General features: G+C 45.1%; 2 protein-coding genes across 4 annotated transcripts in view; one reads left to right on the top strand and one right to left on the bottom strand.

The window, feature by feature from the left end:
- The window catches only part of mtor (mechanistic target of rapamycin kinase), a 73,887-nt gene extending 69,301 nt beyond the window's left edge, over nt 1-4,586 (bottom strand). Inside the window, exons 1-8 of one of the 3 annotated variants that reach the window (XM_034536616.1) lie at nt 4,425-4,586; nt 3,794-3,936; nt 3,512-3,620; nt 3,103-3,335; nt 1,973-2,173; nt 1,730-1,864; nt 1,371-1,646; nt 276-384 (exon numbers count right to left, since the gene is read on the bottom strand). In XM_034536616.1, coding sequence (XP_034392507.1) covers nt 276-384; nt 1,371-1,646; nt 1,730-1,864; nt 1,973-2,173; nt 3,103-3,335; nt 3,512-3,620; nt 3,794-3,922 — 1,192 coding nt within the window. In that variant the 5' untranslated portion in view covers nt 3,923-3,936; nt 4,425-4,586. Of the gene's footprint in view, nt 1-275; nt 385-1,370; nt 1,647-1,729; nt 1,865-1,972; nt 2,174-3,102; nt 3,336-3,511; nt 3,621-3,793; nt 3,937-4,058; nt 4,345-4,424 lie in introns of those variants that run through there. The other 2 variants (XM_034536617.1, XM_034536615.1) reach the window with 2 other exon arrangements.
- Nucleotides 4,587-16,402: 11,816 nt separating this feature from the next.
- agrn (agrin) overlaps nt 16,403-25,675 on the top strand; it is a 204,256-nt gene continuing 194,983 nt past the window's right edge. Inside the window, 2 exon segments of the mRNA XM_034538350.1 lie at nt 16,403-16,608; nt 17,987-18,248. Of these exon segments, the coding sequence (XP_034394241.1) occupies nt 16,408-16,608; nt 17,987-18,248 (463 nt within the window). The 5' untranslated portion in view covers nt 16,403-16,407.

Raw genomic sequence — 25,675 nt, 5'->3', positions numbered from 1 at the left:
GCCCTAGTCGATTTGTCCTTGAGCAAGACACTTAACCCTGCATTGCTCCCCGTAGCTGTGTCTACGGTGTATAATGTAAAGTGTCTTTGAGTATCTTGAAAAGCGCTATATAAATTAAATGGATTATTATTATTATTATCTCTTTGCCCTTCTCGTCAATAACCCCCAAAAAGCCCGGCAGCTATAGCGGCAGGAGAGAACGCGTCGGCCGCGTGTTACTCCATTAAAGGGTTCAAGTGGATCTTGGATCACTTTCAAACATTAACTCGTCCCACCTGTAAAAGTATGTGGCTTGAAGGCAGCCAGGCGAGGAAGCAGGTTGAGGATGGTCATCTGGATTAGAGGGTTTTTACTGGTCTTGTATTTCAGTACCCACCGACACACCTGGAGAAAAGCACATGACAAAAGCTTGAGTCGACTAGGATTTACCTTCTGTTTACCTTCTGTTGTTGACCTGACACACATACTCTTTTCCTGCAGTGCTTTGGGGGCTTAGTAGCAGTGTTAGATGAAACTCCTGGATATATAGAGCAGGGGAAAAAACAAATTTGATTGTTAAAACGAAAACGTATTTCAATTTGGTGTCAATGATACTTTGGACTACTTTTTCTCCCAGATCACCTTTGCATTAAGTAGGTAATCTAAGACTTAGAAGCCCATTCTCCAGAGCGTACATATATAAGTCAGCTCAGCCCCTGTCTAAGCAATCGTTCCAACAGCCGCAGACTACGGTCTCGATGAGCAATCATATCATCCCAAACCGACAGAAGTGGACAAAATAACAGCGAACATCAAATGATGTGATGCAAAGTCACCATACATTACGGTCAAAAACACGCCATCATTCAATGAACACATCTTGAGCATCATTCACTGCAGCGACTTATGGAAGAGAAAAGCTGGAGAAGAGTGGGAAACGGATTTTACCACCTTCAGGTACGATTCTTTTCTGAATGTCATTTCTGCGTTTTTGTTTTTATTGAGTTGGCACATAAATACAATCAGGTAAAAGTGTAGCGATGCGAGGGCTGATATGCCTTAAAGTGCTTTTGATAAATAATATAAAAGTAAATTCATACTTAATTGACATCAGAGCCATTACCGTTTAGCAAGCTTCTCATTTTGTGTTGGGGGGCTTTATAAGTTTTACAGGCCTCATTTTGGCACAATTGTGAGAACTTTATCGTTACAAAAAAAGTAATTTACTTCCATCACTCAGATACTTTGTGAAATACAAAAAAATGCAATGGCACGGTATAGACTCCATAAGCCCACAACTTATCAATGTATCAACACAATAATTGTCAGATCAAGCACCTACCGAAACAACTTTTCTCGGGAAAAGCCAGCGCTCTTTCGGCGAGACCTACCTGGTCAAATCGTTCCTCCATCAGCTCGCGGCAGTATCGACTCTCGACCAGCGAGCTCTTGGCGGGTGCCGGAGTGGCCCCGAAGCTGAGGAAGCCCTGAGGGGTGCTGTAGCCCAGCAGGCCCAGCAGGGCGTTCGACTGCTGCGGCTGCACCGACTGGAAGCTGGTGAAGGGCGTGATGTGTCGGGGCTTGGCTCCGAATCCCATCATCTCCTTGCAGTACTTGTCATGGACCAGCTGCTGCTGCGTGATCTCCTCCATCTCCTCTCGCATGCGCTGTCACGAGAGACAAGGCGGTGGGGTGAAGGTTTCGCTTTTGTGGACGCGGGAATGTTCCTCACAGTGAACGCAGCCCTCACCTCTCCCTCCATGCTGCTGATGCGAACCAGCTCATTCAGGATCAGGAGAGCTCCGTGGACCCTGTCGTCGCGATTCATCCCCTTCTCTTTGGCCAAAGTCTCATCGAAGCCTTTCTCTGCCTCCTCGAAGGTTTGCTGTGACAGAAAGGACAAACACTTGGGTTGCCTTTCACGTGGACATTGGCTTTAAAACACTGGCAAACACGAGTAGGGACGTGACTTCGAGACAGCGAAAAGCCTTACTTTGTACCACTGTGGTTTTTGCATTTCCTTGGTCTCCCTCTGCGTGGTGAGGATGAGGCAGGCTCGCAGTGCAGATACAGCCCCTTCTCGGATGGCCTGCTTGGGGTCCCATACTGCGTAAAAGATGTTGTCGAAGAAGGGCTGTACTTGCTGAAAGAAGAAGGTGGGTGCGCTCACAGCCAGCTCCCTCAACACCAACACCTGGGGAAGACAGGAGGACATTTCAAAGCTCGTCATTGATCGCCTTTGTGTTGGGTTTATTTCTTTTCAGTGAAAAAGGATATATGTCAATATTGTGCTTTGAGACACCACTCTCCACCAGTCATTAATATATTAATAGAGTTCAAACCTTAGAATAATAAAAAGAAATACTACTGGAAATAAATGATGTGTGTACTGTCGCACCTTTCAAGAAATTGTCTTAGAGTGACCTTCAACTTCTTTAAAGCAAGCTTGGCAACCAATATCCCTTCTAACCATGCTGCTCAAACATCATCTTAAATGTGTTAATCAAAACAATGTTATATTTAGTAGATATAATGATGTGTCCATTCACCATCACACAATCAACTCAAAGACGATGTGGTGAAGAGTGTGAGAGATTAAAAGGGACTGGATGAAATTGTGCCACGTAAATAAAAAGTACTCCGGAAATCTTTTTTTGTGTGTGATTATGACAACTCATATGATTAGCATAAGTGCATTAAAAAAAAAGCCTAACTTTGATTAGATCTGTTTTTCTATTCCATTACTTCCCTTGGAGAAGGGTGTTTATAACAGACTGAATAATCGCAGATAAGACAAACAAGGCCAGAGAGCAATTGTGTCATTTATATGCAAAAATCATGTATATGTATTAAATAAATAATAAGTGGGTCATTTCCTCCTTTACTAGCAAAATTCAATACAGTCTCCTAAACAGCAATGAGTGTGTTCTCCATCCAGGGAAAGCTTGACCATATTGTGCATAGCACTGCTTTACAAAGTAAAAAACAAAAAAGGCAACAGGACAATCTTGAGTCCAACTTTCCTAAGCCCTCATCTCCACCACACATACTGTAAACACCACCGAGAAGTGGCGGTATTTCAACAACAAACCACACAGCAACGGCCGTCTGTGAGTCACTTACTGAGGCATGGCGTCTGCCCTCATTTCTGTCTGCTCCCAGCCACTCAAGGGCCCTCTTGACCTCAAACTCCACATACTCCGCAGTAAAGGTGTCCCCTGCCATCGACAGGTGGCCCATGGCTTTGGAGGCCATCTCCATCACCACAGGGTCGCTGGACGGAAGCAGGTTGCGCAGGTAATTGGCAAAGCGGCTGATCCTGGTGGCATTGCCTCCCTCGACTCCGATCAGACTCACTGGAACAAAAGATCGAGTCCCAGTAATATAGTGTTTCAGTGTTTTACACATCTTTATGTGACATGCATCCAGGACAGTCACTTATCTCGAGAGAATTCCAACAGATTGTAGGCAAATCAAAAGTTGAAAGTAAACTTAATAAAGTATATCTGGCATGTCAATGTTTACGGCTTACCGATGGCGAGAATCCCTCCTTTCTTCTCGTTCACATCAGAGCTGGATACCAGCTCGAATATGTGGTGGTTTAACTCATCGTAGAATGTAGTGGCCTCATCTTGGCTTAACTGTGGAATTGCATATTGAAAAAGCATAATTGGTGACTTGATCAATCTTCATATCCACTCCTGAATCGGTGTAGAAAACAGCTGATCACTCTCCAGCTCTGGTTGGGCAACACCAGTACATGCAATCACATCCTCATGACAGGTCTCCATTACATCCATCGTTTGGTGTTTACCTCTCGGAGTTCTGTGGTCACGTAGTGCTGCAGCTCTTTGGCAGATTTTGCTCTGGTGTCTTCATTTCGATTCTTCAGCCCGCTGACAAACTGTTGCAGCACAGTGGCTGTGCCCGACATGATCACCATTTGGACGGCCTGATCTGCAAAGAGATAAATAATCTAGTATTGACACCTTCACTGAAACGTTATGGCGTGTCAAAGTAAAATGCAACAAAAAAACAGAGAAACAAGCTTGAAAACCGAACTCGGAAAGAAAGTATACCTGTCCCGAGTTGTTTACGTGGGTCAATGTTGTTGTTAACTGACGTTGGAGCTAGCTAGCTAGCATGTCTGGTTAGCTTCAGAAACTATTGTTAAATAACTCGGCAACGTACCAAACATAGACACCACACGAGACTAGACACATGAGACTCTGTACAATACCAAGAGTTCGTGCAACACTGACACGTCTAAGCGGCGTGACGTTATGCCATGAGGCACGTTACAGGCTAATTCAGAGCCTCGTGAGTGTTATCATGCTGTTTTTTGTTTAGCTAACGGTCGCTAACGTTAAGCTACCTGCTGTCGCAAAGTGTTAACGTTACGTTAGTTTGAAGCTACGACAGCAACTGCGCTTTGAACCACTTACGTGTTTCTGTTATTATATTCTGTTGGCCACTTAATTGCTATTCGGCTCTTGCACAACGCCTCTCATTGTACGACCAACGAGCCAGCACAGAGAAACGCTAGCCAAGCTTTAGCACCGCTATGTTAACTTGTCTCCTCTCCAACAGTCGAGGTACGCATTTGGAACTTCACGAGCGCTGTGTTGCGTCCGAGTAGCCTGCTGCGCAGCGCTGCACGCATGCAGCACAGATGTCCTTGAGCAAATGTACAGTTTTTTGTGGAGACGCTTCCTCGCTGGAACATTTAGTGTTTTTAATACTTTACGCTTTTATTCCAATGCATTCCAGAGAGAGACATGCGCATACTTCCAAAGAGGAATGCTGTGCGCTCGACTCACGTAATTTGTATGAAAGTTAACTCATAGCACCACCTTAAAGTGTCAATTCTTATATACCCTTTTTTTTTTACGCCAGACAGACTCGTCAATTACGATAACTGGTCACTGTTTAATATTAATCTGTTTGGGAATATGCATGTTTGAAGCGCAACTAATAATTCATCTTAAAAGCTATATTATGCCCGAAGCCCTCTTTTAAAATGTGCAGACAGCAGCTCAGTCTGTGGGGACTTGGGAACCATTGTGGCCCAGTTCAAGTCTAATGCGGACCACTTTACGGACTGGACGTGTAAGTTCACCTCCTTGAGCAAAGGCTCCATCACTCTATACTACTGCGTGCGTGTACGTGTGTGCGCGCGCACGTGTGTGTGATCAGAACACACAGCCAACACAGGCCACCTGAGAGTCGGAGGAATCGATGAACTGGTCAAATTGACCTGCGGGTGGGCTTTTTTTCAACCCCCCAATTTTGCCCTGCTAATAATCACGTGTCTCTATGTTGCATTAAGACCTAAACTTAGACAGGGACAGAAGAAGCTGATGTGCAACGAAGTGAGGCACAAATACAAATACAACATATACAAACAAGCCCAAGTCCAAAGTGTTACTGTCATATGTATGAGCAATTATTCACTATAGTGAATATAGTTCTTAGTTTGCTGTCTTCTGAATGTCATCCATTTAAAAAAAAAAAAAAGCATCATATGAGACTTTCACAAACAATAATAATGAATATAGAAATAACAAACTGTTATGTTCAAAAGCATCATACCTGATTACTCAAAATCTGACAGATATTTGCAGGTACCTCAATTACTGGAATCTGCCACGTGTCAAGGATTCAGAAGAGGTGAGAATTAATTGAAACGACATCACCAGTCCACATTCATCATATGTAATGACAACACCAACCATGTCATAAGCAACATGTTTGAGTATTACAAACATGCAATAAGTGTACAAAGTAAATGGCACTCAGTTTCTGCATAAGAATACTAAATATACTGGCATTAAATAAGTTAGCAGTATATGTGGCTGTTTCTTTTCTTTTTTTTCTCTTCTCTTGTAAATAATCTTCAGCCTCAGGGGGGAGACATTGTGTAAAACTGAGGGGAACATGTTGGATCTGGGTGGAGCTCTGAACAGTGACATTTACCACAGTGCAGACATGCCAATTAGACCCCGCACCCTTCTATTTTTCAGCTGCCGGAAATTAGGCCCTGAATGTCAAAAGAATTTTCATCATCGAAATGAACCATAATCACTGTGTTCTTTTACATCACAGTCAGTTGGAGGTCATATGGTGTGATGGATGTTTCCTCTGGTAAGAAAACATTTCCCCCTCACTCCTTTAGTGACTCAGATGCACTAGTGGTTCCCAGGTGCTCCTTTGGGCTGCTGTGGGTGGGTCTCATGCAAAAGGGGAAGCATAAGGTCAATTTCTGGACACATAAAATGGATGAAGACTGGTTTGATACTTGGGAAACCAGTGGCAACGTAAAGAGCTGAAAGTTGTATAATGGATGTATTCCATTCTGCAGTTACCACACTCCCGGTAGTCTAACTACATTCAGGCAACAACAAAAAAGAAGAACAAACAATCCAATGCGATCAACAAAGAGAAAAACATTTTAGCACTCCACCATGAAAGCATTTACCAAAACGCATTAGCTTCCTCCCCGAAACAACAGTTATAATGTGAATTCGGCAGGTTGCATTCTCACTGTGACCCCGTGGGAAATTAAACTCTGAATTGTTTACCGTCAATGACCAGAGCAGCAGTTCCAATCGAGTCTGATGATGAACCCTAAACTAAAACTGTATCTGCACTAAACCTGCTCATGAACAAGCTTCTATAGACCAACACTTACCATGAAGAATAACACCATGAAATGAGCATCTGGTTTGAAGTAGAAATAACCTTTAATTGACCTCTATTTCGTTCACTCTGAGAGCTTTAGAAGCTGTAGCTGCTTATAGAGGACGAGCAGACCTCAATCACCTTGAAACATTCACAGACAAACCGACAATGAATGTGTTCATTAAATTAGGAAACTGCTGAGCTTTTATTCTGTTGACCCCTGTTCTCCAATAATATAAAATAACATATTCAGAAACTTAAAAAGCCTTCCTCCCAGGATTTCAGATCTTTTGAATACACTGTATGAATGAAGCTTGAGGCAGTGCAGCATGCTTGGCAAAGTTGATGTCCTTTTTCGGTTGAATGCCCTTATTATACGTCACTTGACTTCGACACACACAATAAAAAAAAAACACTTGAGTACCACAAATGCAACTCGCGCGCACACTCACTCACAGCCACAAAGCGCTCTTGTCCTAACAGGCAGCCCGGCCTCCTCTGCTAAGTGACAGACAGGATGTTGTGTGAGCACTTTCATCAGTCCGAGGCTTTGGTTTCTCTGCCGTAGCTCCTGTTTATTCCCCCCCCCCCCCCCCCCCCCCTCCCCCTCTCTGACACACACACACTTACGACGGCGCCTGAAGAAAAGCAAGCTCACTCCTGCAGTCACTCCTTCACCCGCCTTTTTCCTCTACCGTCCATCCATCGGGTAATCCTTATCACCTTCGTCATTCCCTCCCTCTGTCACGCACTTCATCATGATTTACCTTCTGCCGGCGTATGTTCTCTCCCTCTCTCATTCCCCCCCCCCCTAATTTAGGGATTTGGTATGAGTCACAGATTCCTGGGCAAGGATTCATAAAGTAACATCTGCTTCTAGACGCTGGAGGCGGCTCTCATCCCCTACCTGGTCCACAGCCCAGAGCTGCATCCTGGCCTTAATGTATACACCCTGCATCGGGCAACGCGCCTGTGGATGTGTCCGGGGTCAGACCCAGGTCCAAAGAAGACGACTCTGGGAACTTAGGAGCACTACGGTGATGGTAGTCCGACAATTTCTGGATTTGCTGCCATTTAGGTGTCCAACTGTAGCTGTATCTGATTGTTGCTTTGACGACAAATTTAGTTATTGAAGGATGATGACTACGTACAATAAATGGACAAGTTGGTGTTCTCCTTAAAAACAAAAAAAAGAAGAAAGATACCACATATTAATAGCAAAAAAGAATAATGCTTTGTGTCACACAGTATATACTTATTTAATTAACTTAGTGCTAATAGAGCACCAAGCTTAATGTGGTTACAAGCCAGGTTCACAGCAAAAAACACACATATAAATAGAATATTTTTTACTTTTTCAAGCTTTTGACCAACAGATCTCAGCCGCAATATTTTATGTTGTACAGTTCATATTACAAGATAATGTAGCTAGCTCATAGCTACAATTGCCCACCATTCACACAGGTGACCCCCCCCCCCCCCCCCCCCCCCCCCTCCCTAGCTGGCAGTTATATGCCATTCAGCTAATCAATAGTATGGGCCATGCACTATTTATTTGCACCTGCTCTTATTAATCATGTCACATTGTATAAAATAGCTAATCTACACATCCTCTGTATGGTGAGATTTAGGCTTACAATGGATGTTTGCCATCTTGGAGTCGTGATAACAGGAGGTCTCCCAGTCATCCCATTCAACATGAATAGAGCACAAAGCACAACCACAACACAATGCCTATATGGATAGCTATGGTAGCACCAACAATGGTACCACCAGGAGTCTGTCGGATGTTTGGTCGAAGAGGAGATGATCACTGATGTGTCTGAATCTCCAACGTCTCAATAAGTAAATACAAATCTTCTGGATGGGCACATGGCAGGTCCAAACACTATGGTTGCGGCAGAATTGAACGATGTCATCGTCGGGCTGACGAAGGGAATCAGCTGAAAATGTGCAAACTAATTAGCTAATGCAGCCTGGGCAGACATTTTGGGTTCAACCGAGTGTGCAGAAGGGGAAAGGCACGATGATGCTGCACTTTCTTGTCACGGTGCTTAGTTTGTCTTCTGGCACGGAGCCCAGCTCCCTGACTTGGGAAGGGCAGCTACACGCACACACACACACACACACACACACACATACCCCTACAGAGTCAGCCCATTGATCGTGTTTCCTGCCCTCGGTGGGACGTATAGATCAAGCACTAATCGATGAATCACAGGGCAGGGAAACCTAAGGCCGGCTTATGGAGATGAGGATCCTCTCTGACACCGAGTTCCTGACTGTGCATCAAAAGGTCCTTAATCAGGCAGCATCACAGTGAATACTGGCGCCTCAGGTTTGAAGTGGTGTTGGTGTTTCCATGGCGACGTTACTCATCACTTCTACTACTGTCTTAGTGAATTGTCATTTTTGTGGTGGATGGAAGGAGTCTCATTGCACGTCTAACAACTACAAAACCAGCTCCACGGTGGCGACCCAATCACTCGGAGGCAGGCAGCTTTTTCCGTTCATCTGCAGCAGCGCAGTGGACTCATTTGCTAATGGACTCTGGCGAGCGCCTGCCAAGAGGGCGTGCTGGAAATGAATGAACGAATGAACCATTAGAAAATTGTGGCCTGTCCGCAGAAGCGAGCAGGAGCCCGGGCGGGGAGCGGGGGAGCAGATGGATGGAGAGGTCTTGTAACCAACAGAGAGTAATGGAAGCCGGCCCGCCATCGTTCTCTGCTGCCCCGCCGTCGGTATGGCCTGTGAACCCTTCACAGCTGGTTAAAAACACAATGATTGATGTTGCATTTGACATTGACCATTTTTCAGCCCCAATCTTGGGGAAAACTCTATATGACCTTGAGCCTATACTCTCATCTTAATATGTGCTTGTGTGGCAACATTAAATCCACTCCAGGCAACATACAGCCACTGTGTGTGGCATGAGGAAGTGAGGGGATTCTTTTTATCTGGGTCCTTATCTGTAATGAAGCAGAGACAGTCTACATGGGGTTCCTCACTGACACTCCTTTATCTTGTCTCCACTCAGCCTTATCTGTGACAATCCATTCCAATAGGACAGATACTGATGGTGGTGGAAAACCTCATGGACCATAAGGCTGGCTTTTTTAATTTATTGGGACACAGAAAGCATATTTGGGTGTGAGAGACATAGAGATAAAAAGAGGGGTGGGGGGGTGGGGTAGTCTGCATGGGTCTGCCACAATGCACCCAATCGTTTCTCACGCAGTTGACAAACTGCAGACTTTCTGACTAAAAGAGAAAGCTGTAGAGAGGGGGGGGGGAGTGGGAGAGGCTCCACAGGGCATTGAACCATCTGACATTCCAGTTAAATACACAGGGATAAAACCAGGTGTGAAACCACCTCTCCTGTTTGGACTTGACACCACAAAGCAGAGGGCCATCTGGCAGACTGTCAGCCAACTAAACGCCGTCCGATCGCTGAAGCTCTTCTGCCTCCGCTGTTTCATCCTGGGACGTGGACTAAACTTTCCATCTGGCTAGTCTGGAAGCGTAGAGTACGGAGAACCGACTATTATTGTCGATTGGAAATAAAATGGCATATTATGCAAGACGAACGCATTTAAAACTGCCGCAGCGCTATACTTGCATCGATGCCTAATATGCAGCCTGCGAAGCCACGGTTCGATGCCTAAAACAGACTTGCGTTGAGAGTGACACAACACACCTTGTTTTGCAAAATGAATCGACTTGCGACGGTCTAATGGCTCCAAGATAATTCTGAAATGTGCAGAAAAAACGAAATTGAAAAAGCAATTTTCTTATGCAAATGCAGTGGGTTGCTATAGGCAGTTTGTTCATGGCAGTTCAACGAGGACCAGATGAACACAGTTTCTCAGACACGGAAGCAATGTAAATGCCCTCGTGGCGAGAATCATGGAATAAAGACGGGAGTAAAGCCATCTGATAATAGTCTCTTTTTTTCAAGATGATGAAAAAGAAATCGAGAAAAAAAAAAACCAAGACAGACTCTAAAGCTATTCCGATTGCACTCTCGCTGCTCTGTTCATAAAACATATATACATATAGACCTCCCTGCTCCTCTTTGTGTACAACTTCCCACAGAAACTCTGTGTCTGACGCCTGACAGGGAACATGTGTTCAGCCCGTGTTTGACTGTTCATGTCAGACATTCACCGTCTGGTCCTGCAGCTGTAGTCCCTGCACGTTACCGAGAAGCCATTCATTGCAGGTTCAAGCGGGACATCACTCACGTTATCCAGTGATTTCATTTGGATTTGTTTGCAGGGTTTTCCTGACATCCGGTGGTCATCTTAGCTTCCAGTGGCTGCTTATAAAGGTACCACTCAATGAAGGTGTGTTTTTGGATCCCACTTCCCTGAGTGCGCCACTTGTGACCCAGGTTTGATACTCAGTTTGTGATACTGCAAATGGAGGTAGCTTTCATCAGCGGGCTCAATCGCCATTGTGTTACCTGATTCGTCAATAGACAGCGACTTGGCAGACATTTATTAAAAAGAAGATTTCTGCGGATGATTGCTTTAAGTATCTTTGCAAATGAGAAAAGTGGGTTCTATGACGCAGGGGGCTAACACCTGGGTACGGTATTGTCTTAATCAATATAGTTCAGACCAAGGTGTGGAGGTTGTGAAGCCAGGACGGGTAACCTGTGGTGACCCAATCAAACCAGTAAATAACGTGTTTTTCCACCGGCCTTGTCGATAAAAGAGGTGATAGATTGAAGGAAACCAGGTCCAGTTTTGGCTTCAGGTTGTTTTATCAGGCCTCTTGAGGGGTCCTGGAGCCTCCAGGGGTCCTTCAAAGGGCTTCTGTGATTGCAATGCGTTTAATCTATTTGCTCTTTACAAATAATGCATGCATTGTGTCTCCGTACTATCTGTGCTCAGGACAACGTGAACCTTTTGTTTTGCAAAGCTGATAATTGGATGTAGATTACGGACTTAATTATAATACACACATGCATTTTGTCTCTCTGCATAGAATAGGGAGTGTGTATGTTCAGATCCATATCCGGACACAAAGTTGGATTCTACACCCTTCACAATTTTCGTGGACTTTGTTTGTCTTTCACACAATGTGGTTCGGAGACCACCTGGTCCAAGCTGTAATGAGGAGTCCACCGATGCGTTTAATCTCTCGGCTCGTTCTGATTCATGTGTGCATACAAATAATGCAAACACAGCTGTAATGACTTGCGATTTCCCAAGGTAAGCATGTCACCGGATGAGTTTATCCCCCCTCCCCCATCCAGTCAGGTCTGACTGAGACACCGGGAGAAAGCAGAGAGAGGGGCAAGGAAACTGGACACCGTGTCTGTGGTCGGAGGCAGATAGATGCGAGGCAGACGAGGCTCTCTTCTCTGTTCTCATGCTCTTACCTGATAAAAAGAAACGAAAAAGGGACTGGGCCTGTCCTCGGGAAAAAAAACAAAAGGGCTTGCAGCAGCCTCGTTTTGATAATGCTGGAATGTCTCGAGCCTATGTGTGTACTGTGTGCGCCTGTGTGTTGCGTGTTGTGGGAGTGTGCCTGCACATTATCTATAAAGGGGCGATGTGAAACATAACATACCGAGCGGGGACACACTGTCAGGATTGAAGGATGTCGAAACAGAGCACACAATTGAATGCCAGAAGGCTGAATAACTTCTGCAGGAGTGGTGCATTATTTATGTGGCACGTACTGCAAGGTATCACTTACATGACTGGAACACAAGCTCCAAAGGTTGGATTGTTTTTTTGTGTGTTTTTTCTACACCGCACTGCACAGGGATTCGCCGACTGACCGTGATGCTGTGATACTACACAGGGGCGCACCAACGCAGCTGCTTCTTTGTGAAACGCAGCCCCCGGGGCTTTTGCATACAATTTGGCTGCTAATGTTGCATCTCGGGTTACACCTCTTTCTTTCCAACGACACACGCCTGAATACAGTCAACTCCTTCCAGCTGCGATGGGCTCCTCTGTGTGAGCCATCGACATAAGTATAACTTATCAAAGTACGTTATAATAAAAGACTCCATCTGGATCCAACACTGTCATAACTGTGTGGGTTATTTTCTTCTTCTTTTTTTTTTTAAAAACTGAGGCCAAGGCCAGTATGACACTGCTGAGAGATGATATTTGACATTTTGAAATGTGGCCCTTCTCTTGCCATGTGTTATTTAAAGTATAGACAGACTAGCTTGGCACAGACTGTAAAACCGGTGTTGTTACAAGATGCCACATTTATCAAGTGGACGACCTCATAGTGCAAAATTGACATTAAGCGAGATAAGAAGGAAAAAGAGTTCAAGAAATATAATACACAGTGTTTTTCGCTACACCTTGTCCATGTCAGCCAGTAAACTCCTCCGAGGGAATGTAAGTTGATGTTTTCGTTCCCCAGCTCCTCTTTATAGGCCGCTGTAATTACATCGGCCTACACTTTGATTCACAAAAGAGCTTATGAAAAGTTGTCTTTCAATCAAATTCTCGCTAAAGCGTGTTTACTCTCTGGGGCCTTTTGTGTTGAAATAATTGTGGGAGGAGGAGGGTCTGTCGGGAGATAACTGGAAGAGTGTGTGTGTGTGTGTGTGTGTGTGTGTGTGTGTGTGGGGGGGGGGGGTGCTCTGGCTGCTCTGGCAAGTATCATAATATGAGAGATGCTACAATAATCATGTTTTGTGTCCACAGAGAGCGCCAACTGTTGATTTAAATGTCTCAAGGATGTTTTCCTGATACGGAAAAATTATGAAGCTAACAAATGCCCCTGATGCATTTTCTTTGCACACTCCATTTGATTTGTATTTTTTTTTAAAGATTCCTACACTTTGGAGAATAAGCTTCATAAACAACTTTTACATCATTTGGTTACTGAATTCATTTTCTGTGGGACTCTAGCAAGCAGCAGTACAAATCAACAATTGCAAACGTACAGCAGTAAAGTCTCTATAAAACATCTTTTTAATTTAGAGTTGAGATGATGAGTTTAATGGAACCAACAGGACTTGACGTGCATCTTATTCATTATTCTACTGCTGCATTAACCAACTTTTGTTCTCTTTTTTTATTCTGGAGTAAGCTGTGAACTGGTGGAGTTATCAAACAACTGCTTTCTGTAGCTGCTAACTGCTAGCAGCTAACGGCTGACGTTCACCAGCTAGCCGCTAGATAGTTGTGTCTGTCTGCTGCTTGGTGTTGGGGAAGGTAATGTACGTTTAAAATATATTTTTTGGGGGGGCTAAAAGGGGCTGCAGCTACGGGATACATGGCTGATGGGAGACTAAATCTGATTTCTGGCACAAACACTAAAAAAAAAGAGCTGAAAGATGCTAAAATGATCAATAAAAGCGTGTTTGTCACTAGCCTACTAGTGACACATTTCACGCTAGCTTAAAAGCTTTAAGAACTTCAGGGTAATAAAAGGTTTTCATTCAAATACTTTAACTGACATCCATTTTATCGTTGTATTTGTATACTGTGCATAGTGTGTTAAGAAGGAAATGCCACTGAATTAACTAAACTACTAAAACCACTCACAAGCAAACTGGTGCGGTCCAAAAATGACCGCAGCAATTCCTGTCCTGACACCAACATACAGCTACATTTAGAATAATTGATGTGCATAATAACATGCAGTGGAAATGTTTGGGTGTACTCTTCTTCAAATCAGTGATTACTGCTGTACAAAATGAAGCTCATTTAGATGCGGAAGCCAATAAAAATCTTATTTAAAACCACAAAGTCAGTCTGCCGTTGAGCAGCTCCAGGTCATACACGCAGACCATATTACAGATGATGTCATTTGTTGTTTTTGGAGATTATTTCTCTTTGAGTAGAATTTATTTCAATGTGTCGACCTTGAGGAGCGGTGCGTGGCATGTGTGTTCTCCTGTCATAGAAGCAATACATTTGAAACTCACCTCATCCATATAAACAACATTAAAAGTACTGACAAACGTGATTTTTCATTCAATAGGCAGCTGTCTATTTGGGTTAACTCAGCTGTCAGAGCTGAGGCCTACTTGAACAAATTTCTGCAAATATCCTCTCTCGCAACTGTGCATAACCAAGCCTGTCATTTTCCCAGGAATAGAAGGGTAGTTAAAATTACAGCTTCTGAGGAGTGGAAATTTACGCACTGTCTGTTCTTAAAAAAGGAGCTCTAACAAAATAGCCATGGTAACATTTACCGATTGAAACATGGGAAGTTTAACGATACATGGGGAATCTTTAATAAATCAGAGATCCATATTTAATAAAGGTTGGAAGAGGTTACAACTGTGGACCTAATTGTTCTCTACCGGCGCTACCCTCGTACTGTAGTAATATTATATACAGCCTTGTCACCTTCAAGGACATGTTCAACGATCCTTTTGAATTCCAAGATCTGAGTTTGGGAGCAACATTTTAGCCCTTTAAAAACTTAAGATGACAGTAAGGTCCAAGTGCAACTTACAGTGAGCTATTATGATTGAAAAACTGCATTCATTGATTTATTTGGAGACTTGGAATTAGCAAAGCAAGCTGTAAACAGAACATTATATTATTGCCATATAGATATTGCCTAATAAGGTTGTTATGGCAGCAAACAGTAGCTTGTTTACACATCCATCTGACACGCAGTAGCTTTCACTGGGAGCCATTCCCATTCTGGTCTAATATCCACTCTCCTTTTATCTTTGTTTTGGTCTCCACCAACTCCTTTAAAAAAAAAAAAACAGCTGCCTTTTTAGCTGTTAAGCGCTCAACCATGTTCGCCAGCTATTCACAAACTATCTGCTGCATGATGAGTCCCGCAAACAGCTGCCTACTTTCTGCCGAAAATGCAGGTTGAGAGAGTGAGCCGATAGAATAAAGTGTGAGACCAAAATAATTATCTAAAAGGTGCTAAATCACATGGCAGAGTTATGTGATCATTATTTTGTGAGATGTGACCATTCTCAATGTAAAATCCTATCGGAGGGCCATGTCTTCCATCAGAGCAGTGCAGCCAATTATAGGACACAATCTAATCGAGATGGTCTACATAGGTCTAGGATGCTAAGGGTACTAGTCTGCAGGATCCTGGGGGTTGCCTCTGATACGGGGACCGGAGGTACAGACACCGTCTGTCCGACTGGGGGCGGCGTTGGACAGCCACTTTTCCCAGCATCAACACCACCAACACCCACCATCACCCTCACTTGTGGAATCAGCCATTCAGATCGCATGCAAATCCAGGAGCGTCACCGCGAATGTGTGTGTGTGCGTGTGTGTGTGAGAGAGAGAGAGAGAGAGAGAGAGAGAGAGAGAGAGAGAGAGAGAGAGAGAGAGAGAGAGAGAGAGAGAGAGAGAGAGAGAGAGAGAGAGAGAGAGAGAGAGAGAGAGAGAGGGGAAAAGAGGGGGAGAGAGAAGCGCGGTTGCATTCCTGGAGAGACAGAATCCCTGCCCCTTCCTCCTCCTTCCTTCTTCTTCTTCTTCCTCTCTTCCCTCCTGGTCTCCCAGCCGGCGGCGGCAGAGAGGGATTTTCTTTCGACCCGGGCTGTAGATGCGGGGAGCAGGGCTGCAGAGTGGAAAGAGACACTCGTAGTCCGCAGGGGGAAGTTGTGGAAAGGAGCAACAATCTTCTTCTTTTTTTTTTCTGCTTCAAAAAAAAAACGCAATTCGAAAGAGTTTTGGAGTTTGTTGTCGGGCGCGCGCCGGGCGGTGAATTTTGACATTTTTAGAAAGTTAACTTTTTTAGGTCGCGGTGGGGGTTAGATCGCCGGTGGTGGTCATGGGTTCCCAGCGCACACTCGGGGCCGGCCGGACGGCGCTGCTTCTGGCGGGGCTGCTCGTGGCTCTGTGGCACCGCTGCGCCGCGAGTTGCCCGGAGAGAGACCTGGAGAACAGGGAAGAGGAGGCCAAAATAGTTTTGACCGGCACCGTGGACGAAATAATCAACATGGACCCGGTGCACAACACCTACTCTTGCAAGGTACGTGGGTCTCGCGTGCTTCTCGTCACGCTCCAATAGCCGCCGGAGCGGACTTCGGGGCGAAACATGCACCTGCTGCCTTGCAATAAAACGACTCGCCGGGTTTTAAGTGGACTATTAGAAGTCACATTAACGCCTAATGCCTTTTGCTCCCGTCTAGCTGATGGAAGCCATTACCCGGTGGCGGTACGATTCGAGTCCAATTCTCAAAGGGCATCCACAGCTTGCCTGAGAAGAAAAAAGAAAAAGAAAAGAAGAAAAAAAAAAATAATAATCATTTTTACAAACTCATCCATCCAGAAAGTGTTTGGTATGAACGCTGACAGCGAATTCGCTTTGGCTTGAGAAATAAATAAATTGATAATTTCCACTCACACCAATTACACAGCAAGGGAGGCCGAAGCGACCTTGTAACCATCCCCGAGCACGCTGCGGTAGGAAGGTTAGACTGGCCCCTCAACTTCTTTGGCAGCAAAAGGTGTGTTCTGAATATCTCTACTGCTGTGTTGCTGACATCCCTAAGTGGGAATGTGTGTGACTGGCTAGTCCCTTGAGATAAAAAAGAAGAAAATAAAAGAAAAATGTCCAAAAACATGTAATAAGATAACTGTGTATTGCCACAGAAACACTGATAACATTATTTTATTTTCTCAGTGGAGAGCACAAGTGCTGCAAGGTGTGCCCAAAACAATACAGGTGTATTAGTAGTGCCTTACACGGTCATTAGTCATATTCATCCGTGTGTGTTGGATTTGAAACTGTACAAATGTCCCATTCTCTTAGTGTCACAGGAACTTAATGAACTGGTAGATCACATAATGGTGCGTGGTGAAAAAAACTAAAAAGGAAGCCTCTAAAGGTCCGCTGTTCTTCAAATGAGCACGGATCCAGTCAGGATGCAGCCGTCCTCATTCGTGGAGAAAAACTAAACTTTTGCTTCATCGTGGACTTGCGGTAAACCGCTCTGTAATCTGTCAAAATAAACAAGTGGTGTTCGGGCAGTCCTCTCGCTGCTCCACTCCTCAGCACCCACTCGCTTCGACGTCCCCCATTGAATCAGCGAAGTAGATGGCGTGGATGGAGTAGATGCTGGGGGACAGAAACCCCCACCACCAAGCGCCCGAAACGAGACATGGCGGCTTGGAGGGCTAAAAAGGGGGCGAGCTGTGCGCCATGACTGTGCAGCAAAGCGGACTTTGCTGCATAGTCATGGCGAAGCTTTGCAGTGTTCTGAACACGTTCTGGATGTTTTGTACGTTAATTATTCCTGCAGAAGTCATCACTGTCTCTGTGCATAATATCTTCTTGTTTTTGGTTTTGACAGAATGTTAACAAAAAGGCTGTGTTGTCTGTCTTTCTCTTCTCCTTCGGCCCAAAGGTCAGGGTGTGGCGCTACCTGAAAGGCAAGTCCGATGTCAACCGCGAAATTCTCCTGGACGGCGGCAACAAGTTGATGATTGGCGGCTTCGGCAACCCCGGGATCTGCGACAACCGGGTGGCCACGGGCGACACGCGCATATTCTTTCTCAACCCGGCCCTGGAGGCCATGGGGCCGGAACACAAGAACGAACTCATGCTCAACTCAAGTATGATGAGGATTACCCTCCGCAACCTGGAGGACGTGGAGCACTGTGTGGAAGGTAAGCAGCTCGTTGTCAATGAAATGGGACCTACGTCTTTTATGCTGTTGGGAGTAATTATAAGAATGACAAAGTTCACCAGGGCCTATCGTTGCTAAGTCAATTTGCTCTGACCTGTATCAATACTTTGTGCTGCTGCCTGTGAGGAATTTCCAGTTTGAAATCCATGCTGCAGTTTCTCACAGTAATTGTAAATCACTTAAAGCAGCAAGGATTTCATACACTAGTGACTGCAGAAATTACATAGCCTCTGGCTCAATGGCGTCAAAGTTTCCTCGAAACGAGGACACCTGAGTCATTTTCTGAGCTTTGTTGCCATGGTGAACCTTCCAGCCTTTCCCTTGAGGTGGATGTGTCTTATTAACACCTCAAGGACTCGGGCTGAGTGGTTCAAGGCGGATTCCCGACCTTTGCACCCTATAGCTGTGTCATTTTTTTAAGTCAGAGGTGAAAGTGAAACACATAACACATGACGTGGGATCTCAACGGGGCAAGGCAGGTTCCCACACACAACTGACCCATCATATTAACTGTCCCTTCATCGCCTAGCTTGCCACATTTCACATTTGCCACATTTCACATTTGCCCGTGCACAAATATAATAGTAATAATAATAATAATAATAATAATGCATTTAATTTATATAGCGCTTTTCATAATACTCAAAGACACTTCACATAATTAAAACATCCTAAAAGCTAAAAATAAATAAATAAGAATAGCTAAAATACAGGTAAAACAAATAAAACAAATAAATAGGGACTTTCTGAGTCGCTCGGACCCATAAATAAAAAAAATAGTTCCTAAGAAGCTTTCGAAAGGTGGGTGCAGTGACTGACGTGTTTCAAATGTCGTTGTCGTTTACTCTATTCTAAGTATTACCAGAACTTGAGCTCGAGAGGAGTTCATTTCACATTTTTATTCCTCCGAGACCTTTTTTGGGGTTGAGAAGCAATTTGTCAGGCTCTTATGAGACAAACCATACAGCCATGACTAATAAATCTCAGCATCTACCGTGACTGTGAGACTGTAGCAGCCTCTGCCCCCATTGCCAGTGAGCGGGGAGCTGCTGTTTAACTTTTACTGGTGCTTGACAATGTTGGCAGTCGTTCAAAGTTTGAATCCAACACGACCAGGAGCACCAGGGGGAAATGAATCAGAGCACGAATCACCTAGCTGAAGGCTTTCTGTGGCAATCAGTGTTTCAGAGTTGCAGGGTCTATATTATGGGTACTTTCCTCTGAACATTTCTGGGTGGCAGGATGTTCCAATGGATTGAGCTTGTTTGCAGTGTTAAATTGCATTGGCACACACATAAAAACTTCTTCTGTTTGTCTGTCCAGGCACGAAACACTGCACTGCTAACCTTTTTATTCACCCCCCATTTCTTCTTTTTGGACTCCTGTTGTGGCAAGGGGAGTTTCTTGGCTCTTGACAGAGAATGTGCCCTTTCTGTTTTTGTGGCTTTGTGCTTGAAGAGGGTTTACTTCACACAACCTGATTTTCTCATATCGCCTTACAGTCAAAGGAATAGCAGTAAGGAAATACTTCCAATGAGACAGAAAGGATGTTTAAAGACATCTGAAGGAACCTTTCCCTCGGGAAGCTCTGGAGATTCATATGCACTGGCTGTCCAAAAAGAAACATCCTATGGACTAATTGTCAGGTTCAGCCCCACCGCAAAATCTGTATTTGTTTTTTGCAGGGGGTTGGATTTGGCCCCGGTAATTAACTTGCATGCTTCCATCCGGTATAGAATGAGCTTTTAGGCCTGTTCCAGGCCAGAGTTTTAGAGTCAAGTCAGATCCCATCCGTTCTGTGCAACCACCACCCCCGAAGACTGTGGGATGTCAGTGCAGCGGGACAAGACTCTACCTGCCACGGCACTCATTGTACCCTCCTCTGCTTTCGCCTCATTCTTGACATTTTCGATAGCTAGGATAGACTCAGGAATGCCTGGCAGAGAGCTGGGTGGGGAGGCACATTGTCTGAGGTGGAATAAGGAAAAAAGAAAAAGGTTTTGTGTGAGTTCTCTCTGCCACCAAGAGTTTTGAGAGGGATGCGAAATAAAAGTGAGACGAGCGAATGTAGAACGAAATAAACAAAACACAAAGTGTGTGTATATATAATATATATATATGCATACATACATACACACTCTTTGTGGGGGGTTTTCTTTGTGTGTAGCGCGAGGGATCTTGTGTTTCCATATTTGTTTAGAGTTTGGACCAGTGCCGCATGAAGGTAGATGCCTCCAGGCGCCATGCTTCACGCTCGTTCTACTCCTGTGCTCTTCGCACTGGGCGGTGGCCACTCGCTCCATGTGTGTGCGATCACTCGGCTACAGGCTTTTCATCTGCAGAGCCGGCTCTCTCCAGAGGAGTGCTTACAAGATCTCAGTAAACACTTGCAGTGCCCACCAGCTCTTAGAATGCCGTGCACCTTATTTACCCCCCCACCCCCACCCTCCCTCCCCTTTTTCTTTTCTTTGTTTCCTGGTGCCTTATCTTTACGTACTGACACCCTTAACGCCATGTCTGTGGTTGCGGGGAAAAAGCGTAACTCTACAATTCAGTGCACCGCATCTGCATTCGTGGATTTGCACCTTGTCAGGGCCTGATAAGCACAGGGCCTTTGGCACATAATCTCTTCCATTGTTGGGTCCCTGCGGCTACCATTCAGTGAAATGCTACCGGAGTGAGACGTGCTGAGCAGAGAGTTGACAGATAATGTGGCGTTTGGCTGTGTCTTTGTTAGCCAAAAATGAAGTTGTGGTTTTAAAGTGGTTGAGGGGAGCAATGTAAGGCTTGTCCTAGAACTTTGCAAAGAGGCAAGAAGATGAAAAGTGTGTGCTGTGTTTATTGTCATTTCCATTTGCCCCAATGTGGTGTTGATGGCAACGTAGGGAGAGGGTGGAGGTGTTTTGGGCTTTGGAAGAGAGGATGTGCTCTTGATGGAGATGTGTTGAGCGTCCAAGAAGATCTTATCTGTCTCGGTGTGTTTATCAGCTGCTTTTGTTTCAGCCCTCGGTGACTTGATGCCAGAGTCTTTCCCTCAAGGCCCCGGCGAAGAACGGCAACAAAGGGCTGTTTCTTTAGTCTGCCTTCATTTCTTCCTTCTCCTTCTCTTTTTTATCTGTCTCTTTTTTTTCCAAGAGGGGGAGACGAACCCGTCAGAAATCAGTGCATAGTCATGCAACAGCTGCATCAAAGATCTTTTTCTTTGTCCCTTTGTGCTGCATCTATTTAAATGCGTTATACTGAGGGCAGCCAGTGTGCTCCGCTGGTTGGACAATCAAAAGTCCTTGTGGGATGTTAATGAGCAGCATTTTTACTGCTCAACACACCACTGACTCTTTATGATATATGTGTACAGCAGTCCAGAGGCTCACTGGTAATGGGGTTAGCCAGGCTTGCTGAGAACATGATGGGGGTCCTGATTTGCCAGCAGGTGGTCTCGCTTAATGATGGGCCAGCAGACAGTCCTGTGGAATGCTCCTCGGGGTGGGTGGGATGTGGGATGACTGTTTGAGCCCCCCCCCCCACCACCTTACTCTTTTCCTCCAGCACTCCTTCAGTGAATGAGCCTTGGCCTCACGGAACACGTTGAGCTTTTTTTCCCCCCCAGTGTTTGTTCAAGGAGGAGGCTCGGAATCGGCAGGAATTCCTTACCTGCCCAAGCTCCTACCTGGCCGCCTCCTCCCCTTCCCACCTTCTCGATATGTGAGGAGATAATGACAGAATGATAAGGGCAAAATGGAGAGCAACGTTTTTTTTTGTTTATCTGCTTTTCCATAACGTAAATGCCAATCATCCACAGGGCAGTTGCCTCCCGTGTTTCGAGAACAATTAAAGGATTACTGAAAAAAATGCATGGGTCACTTCACAGCTGTGGTTAATCAGTGACTCAAAGCCCTGGAAGACAGAGTATGTTGAAGAAGAGTATGTTGATAGGCCAGCCCAGGATTACTCCCAGGTTTGACTTTTTTCCATCTGAGCTGAGATCATGTCTCGTGCTACTATGTTTTGGCCTAAACAGGGTTCTGTCTCAATAAATAAATGGTTATATATGGATTATTCTATCTGATGTGTCGCCCCTGCTTTCTTAAAAGAGAAATTATTTTGATGAGGCAGTGTTTATTTCAGGTGGGGAGAGGAGTGGGGGAGGCCCAGTCCACCTCTATAAAACAGCTTGTTCCCTATAATTTAAATATCAGGCTCCGCTACCACCTGCTCATGTTTTAATCTCGACAAGACGTTCTCAAGACGGAACAGAGCACGACAACCTACCGTATAATTCACCTTTCCCCGGGTATGAAGACACATGGCTTGTGGGTAATTCCAAAAGAGAGATGGAGTGCGTTGTTGTTGTGGCTCCGGAAAGTGTGTGAGAACCCTACGCAGACAGGTGACTGAGCTAAAGCACCGGGGTCTTTATCCAGTCCATGTCTACACAAGCAGCCTTTTGTCTTCGGAAAGGAGCAGTCAAGAAGACTGACTTTGGGGATTGGATTTTTCTCAAGCTCCTTGAATGGATTATGCTCTTGTCTAAGATGGAGAGTTCATTTGCTTGGTGTAGAGCCTCTCTACAAAGGTGTACCCTTGGTAAATCTGTGTAACCCTGTGTGGCTTATCTCAAAGCATTTTATCCAGTGAAGTGAACAGAATTGGACAAATAGACAGGCTTGGTGGGAGGCTTTGATGGAATAAGCAACAAAGGCTCGAAGGGAGAAACAAGGCCAACGGACCTGTTTGCCAGCGAGCCCAGAGCCTCCGCACAGTTATTGCACATTTTAGATTTTAATTAAAAATGCGGGAGCCTGCTTGGCATTGCGATAAAGGACTCCGAAATGAGAACGCCGTGAAAGATGGAGGAGAGAAAAGATGGAGGAGAGAAAAGGAAGAACGGACCACTTAACCGCAGTCTGTTCACATTGGCTCGCATCCCAGGCCGAACCAGGAGTGTATCACTCTCACGCTGATAAGAATCACAGATGGTATCGATAGTGCGGAATGAGATACACACATGTAGTGACATGCTGTCACTTCAGTGAGATGTTAACATGCTCTAAGTGTACATGTAGACATACTGGGTAACATCCAGCCTGTCCAAATATGCAGTCTGAATTTATTGTTGTGGTTTTTTTTGTTCATATTGCTCAATGCGATAAGACGCGATTGAATAAAATCCTGACATGGCACTGGCTTCCTGCTGCCGCTGTCGCTCAATCCAAATTCACACATTTAGGGAGTCATTTGACAGTGAAGCTGAAATTCTTTGACGAGCAGTGTTGTTTTCGAAGCTCCTGACATTCACAAGACGATGTAGAGTTCAAAGTCCCAGCCAAGCTCTTCTTTAGTTTAGGAAGAGGAAAGCGGAACGGACCTGGGAGACTCCGGGGAGGGACTTGTATGTACAGTGACCCGGAAACCTCCTCCCTCTTCTATCCCAGACATTACAAAAACTCAGAGCAGCAGTCTGGATGAGATCTGGGCTCCCTCAGGGGAACTGGATCTGTGACAAAATTCTTGCTCCAAGACCACAGTTCTGAAACAGCGCAGCTGCAGTGGCAAGTGTGGCTACTTAACACACCAAAAACATCAGGTTTTCAGCAGAAGGGTTTTGGTGGGACACCGGCGGGGATAGCAGAAGTCCTAATGTGGTTTGTAGGTCAGCTCAGCTGTCACTCCGGAGCGGCTCAGATCAAGAGGAAACAAGAGGCCCTGGAAATTATTTTTGTTCTCGGATACATACTGCAAGAGACTTCTTTTGATAAACTTTTCCTCTGGAAATAGTTTGACGAACTATAATATTCACTTCGCTTGATAACAACGTATTGGGGTCGGTGGGGTTCGTTTAAATTCTGACTCCCCAGTTCAAATGGAACAATCAATCAGCAACCGAAATGGTACACGTTAAGAAACAAGACGAAGAAGCAGGAAGAGCATGCAGGAACCACTTGCTTCGGAGGTTAGTCACCTTCTGGATGGACGCTGGAGATGCACTGACCCAATGCTGGTAACATCTTGTCTCGTGGTATGCACCTGTTACGCACCACCATTCACATGCACGGCAATGAGGCCAGTTCTCTGAAGTTGGTATGCCAGGTTTCCAGGCTTCTCTTGCTATATTTGGACTGGTTTAATGTTAAACTTCTAATTATGCCAAATCAAGTACACTCAAACGTCGCTGTTGATGAACCCCAGCTTTAAGTCTAATCCCATGGCCTGCATGATTCAACGCCATCTACAAAACAAGGACGCACATACAGGAAGTAGGGTAGACTTGACACTTGCGGGGGGGTCCCACATGCACAAACAAGTCCTGGGATGTACAGGCTTTTCCCGTGCTTATTTTGCCTTTCGGACAGCGGCCCAGTCTCCGTTACTTCCTTTTGCCTCCCCCCTCATCCGTCTCTGTCGATGGGTTGTCATGGTGAACACTCCTCTCTCACTTGTCTTCCACGTTTCCTCCTGCGTTTGCCATTATCTCTTTTATTTTTCTTCCTCCTTTCAGACGTCATCTTCAATTCATCATCGTCACATTCGGCTAACGACCTGCACATGTGTCTGTCTGTCAACAGGTGTGCGTGCGGACATGCTTTGTTTGGCTTTCTCAGTTTGCTGACCCATCACGCTTTAGGTTTCACGCCTCCACTTTTAACGTTTTTAAAGCACATTGAATTCTCCCTGAGTCTCTCTCCCCCCCCCACCCGTCTCTCCTGCACCCGCCTGACCTCTCCTCTATTCTCACAGTGGTCGTCTTCCACCTCCCAGTGTTCCCATCTCAGCAGCGGTTCCACCTGTAATTAGACTGGAATCCCATCCCCTGTAAAGCTGTCATAGTCTTAACAACCGGGTGCAGTTTGTGCAGACCTGACACCAGCCTCTGATTTAATTCCATGAACCTCTCTCTCTCTCTCTGTCGCTCTGTCTCTCTCTCTCTCTGTCTCTGCCTCTCTCTCCCTCATGAACCAACACAGCTTTTAAAAGTCAGTTAGATGATGTTGGTTTATTAGAACTTTTGTCCTTTGTTTTCCAATTTAAAAGGGGAACTTTTGGGGACTACAACTTCTGTGAATACTGGGAGAAGTCCGATAAATTGCCTTAAGTGATGTCACTGGATGCCGCATGGGTTGGGTGTAAAAACCACGAGTCTATAAATGAAAAATATGGGGTTTTGGAGTTTGAAAAAAGTGAGCTTACCAGACTCATCATCATCTGTACTAGAGGCCAGTGCTCAGTGCTACATTAGCTGCTTCTTCACCAAAATCTCCAACTGAACTGACAGTGTTGCATTGTGGGTAATAGAAGCGCCAGGTTTTACCAAGGAAGAAGAATGCGCGGATTCATAAAGACCATATCTCTGGTTCTGCTGCATTGATTTTGATGTTTCCTTTCTCTTGTGCATCTGTCAATCATGATGTG

This window comes from Cyclopterus lumpus, chromosome 7 (genome assembly GCF_009769545.1).
Source record: "Cyclopterus lumpus isolate fCycLum1 chromosome 7, fCycLum1.pri, whole genome shotgun sequence".
In the NCBI taxonomy this organism is placed as follows: Eukaryota; Metazoa; Chordata; class Actinopteri; order Perciformes; family Cyclopteridae; genus Cyclopterus; species Cyclopterus lumpus.
This window is presented reverse-complemented; position numbering and strand designations above follow the sequence as displayed.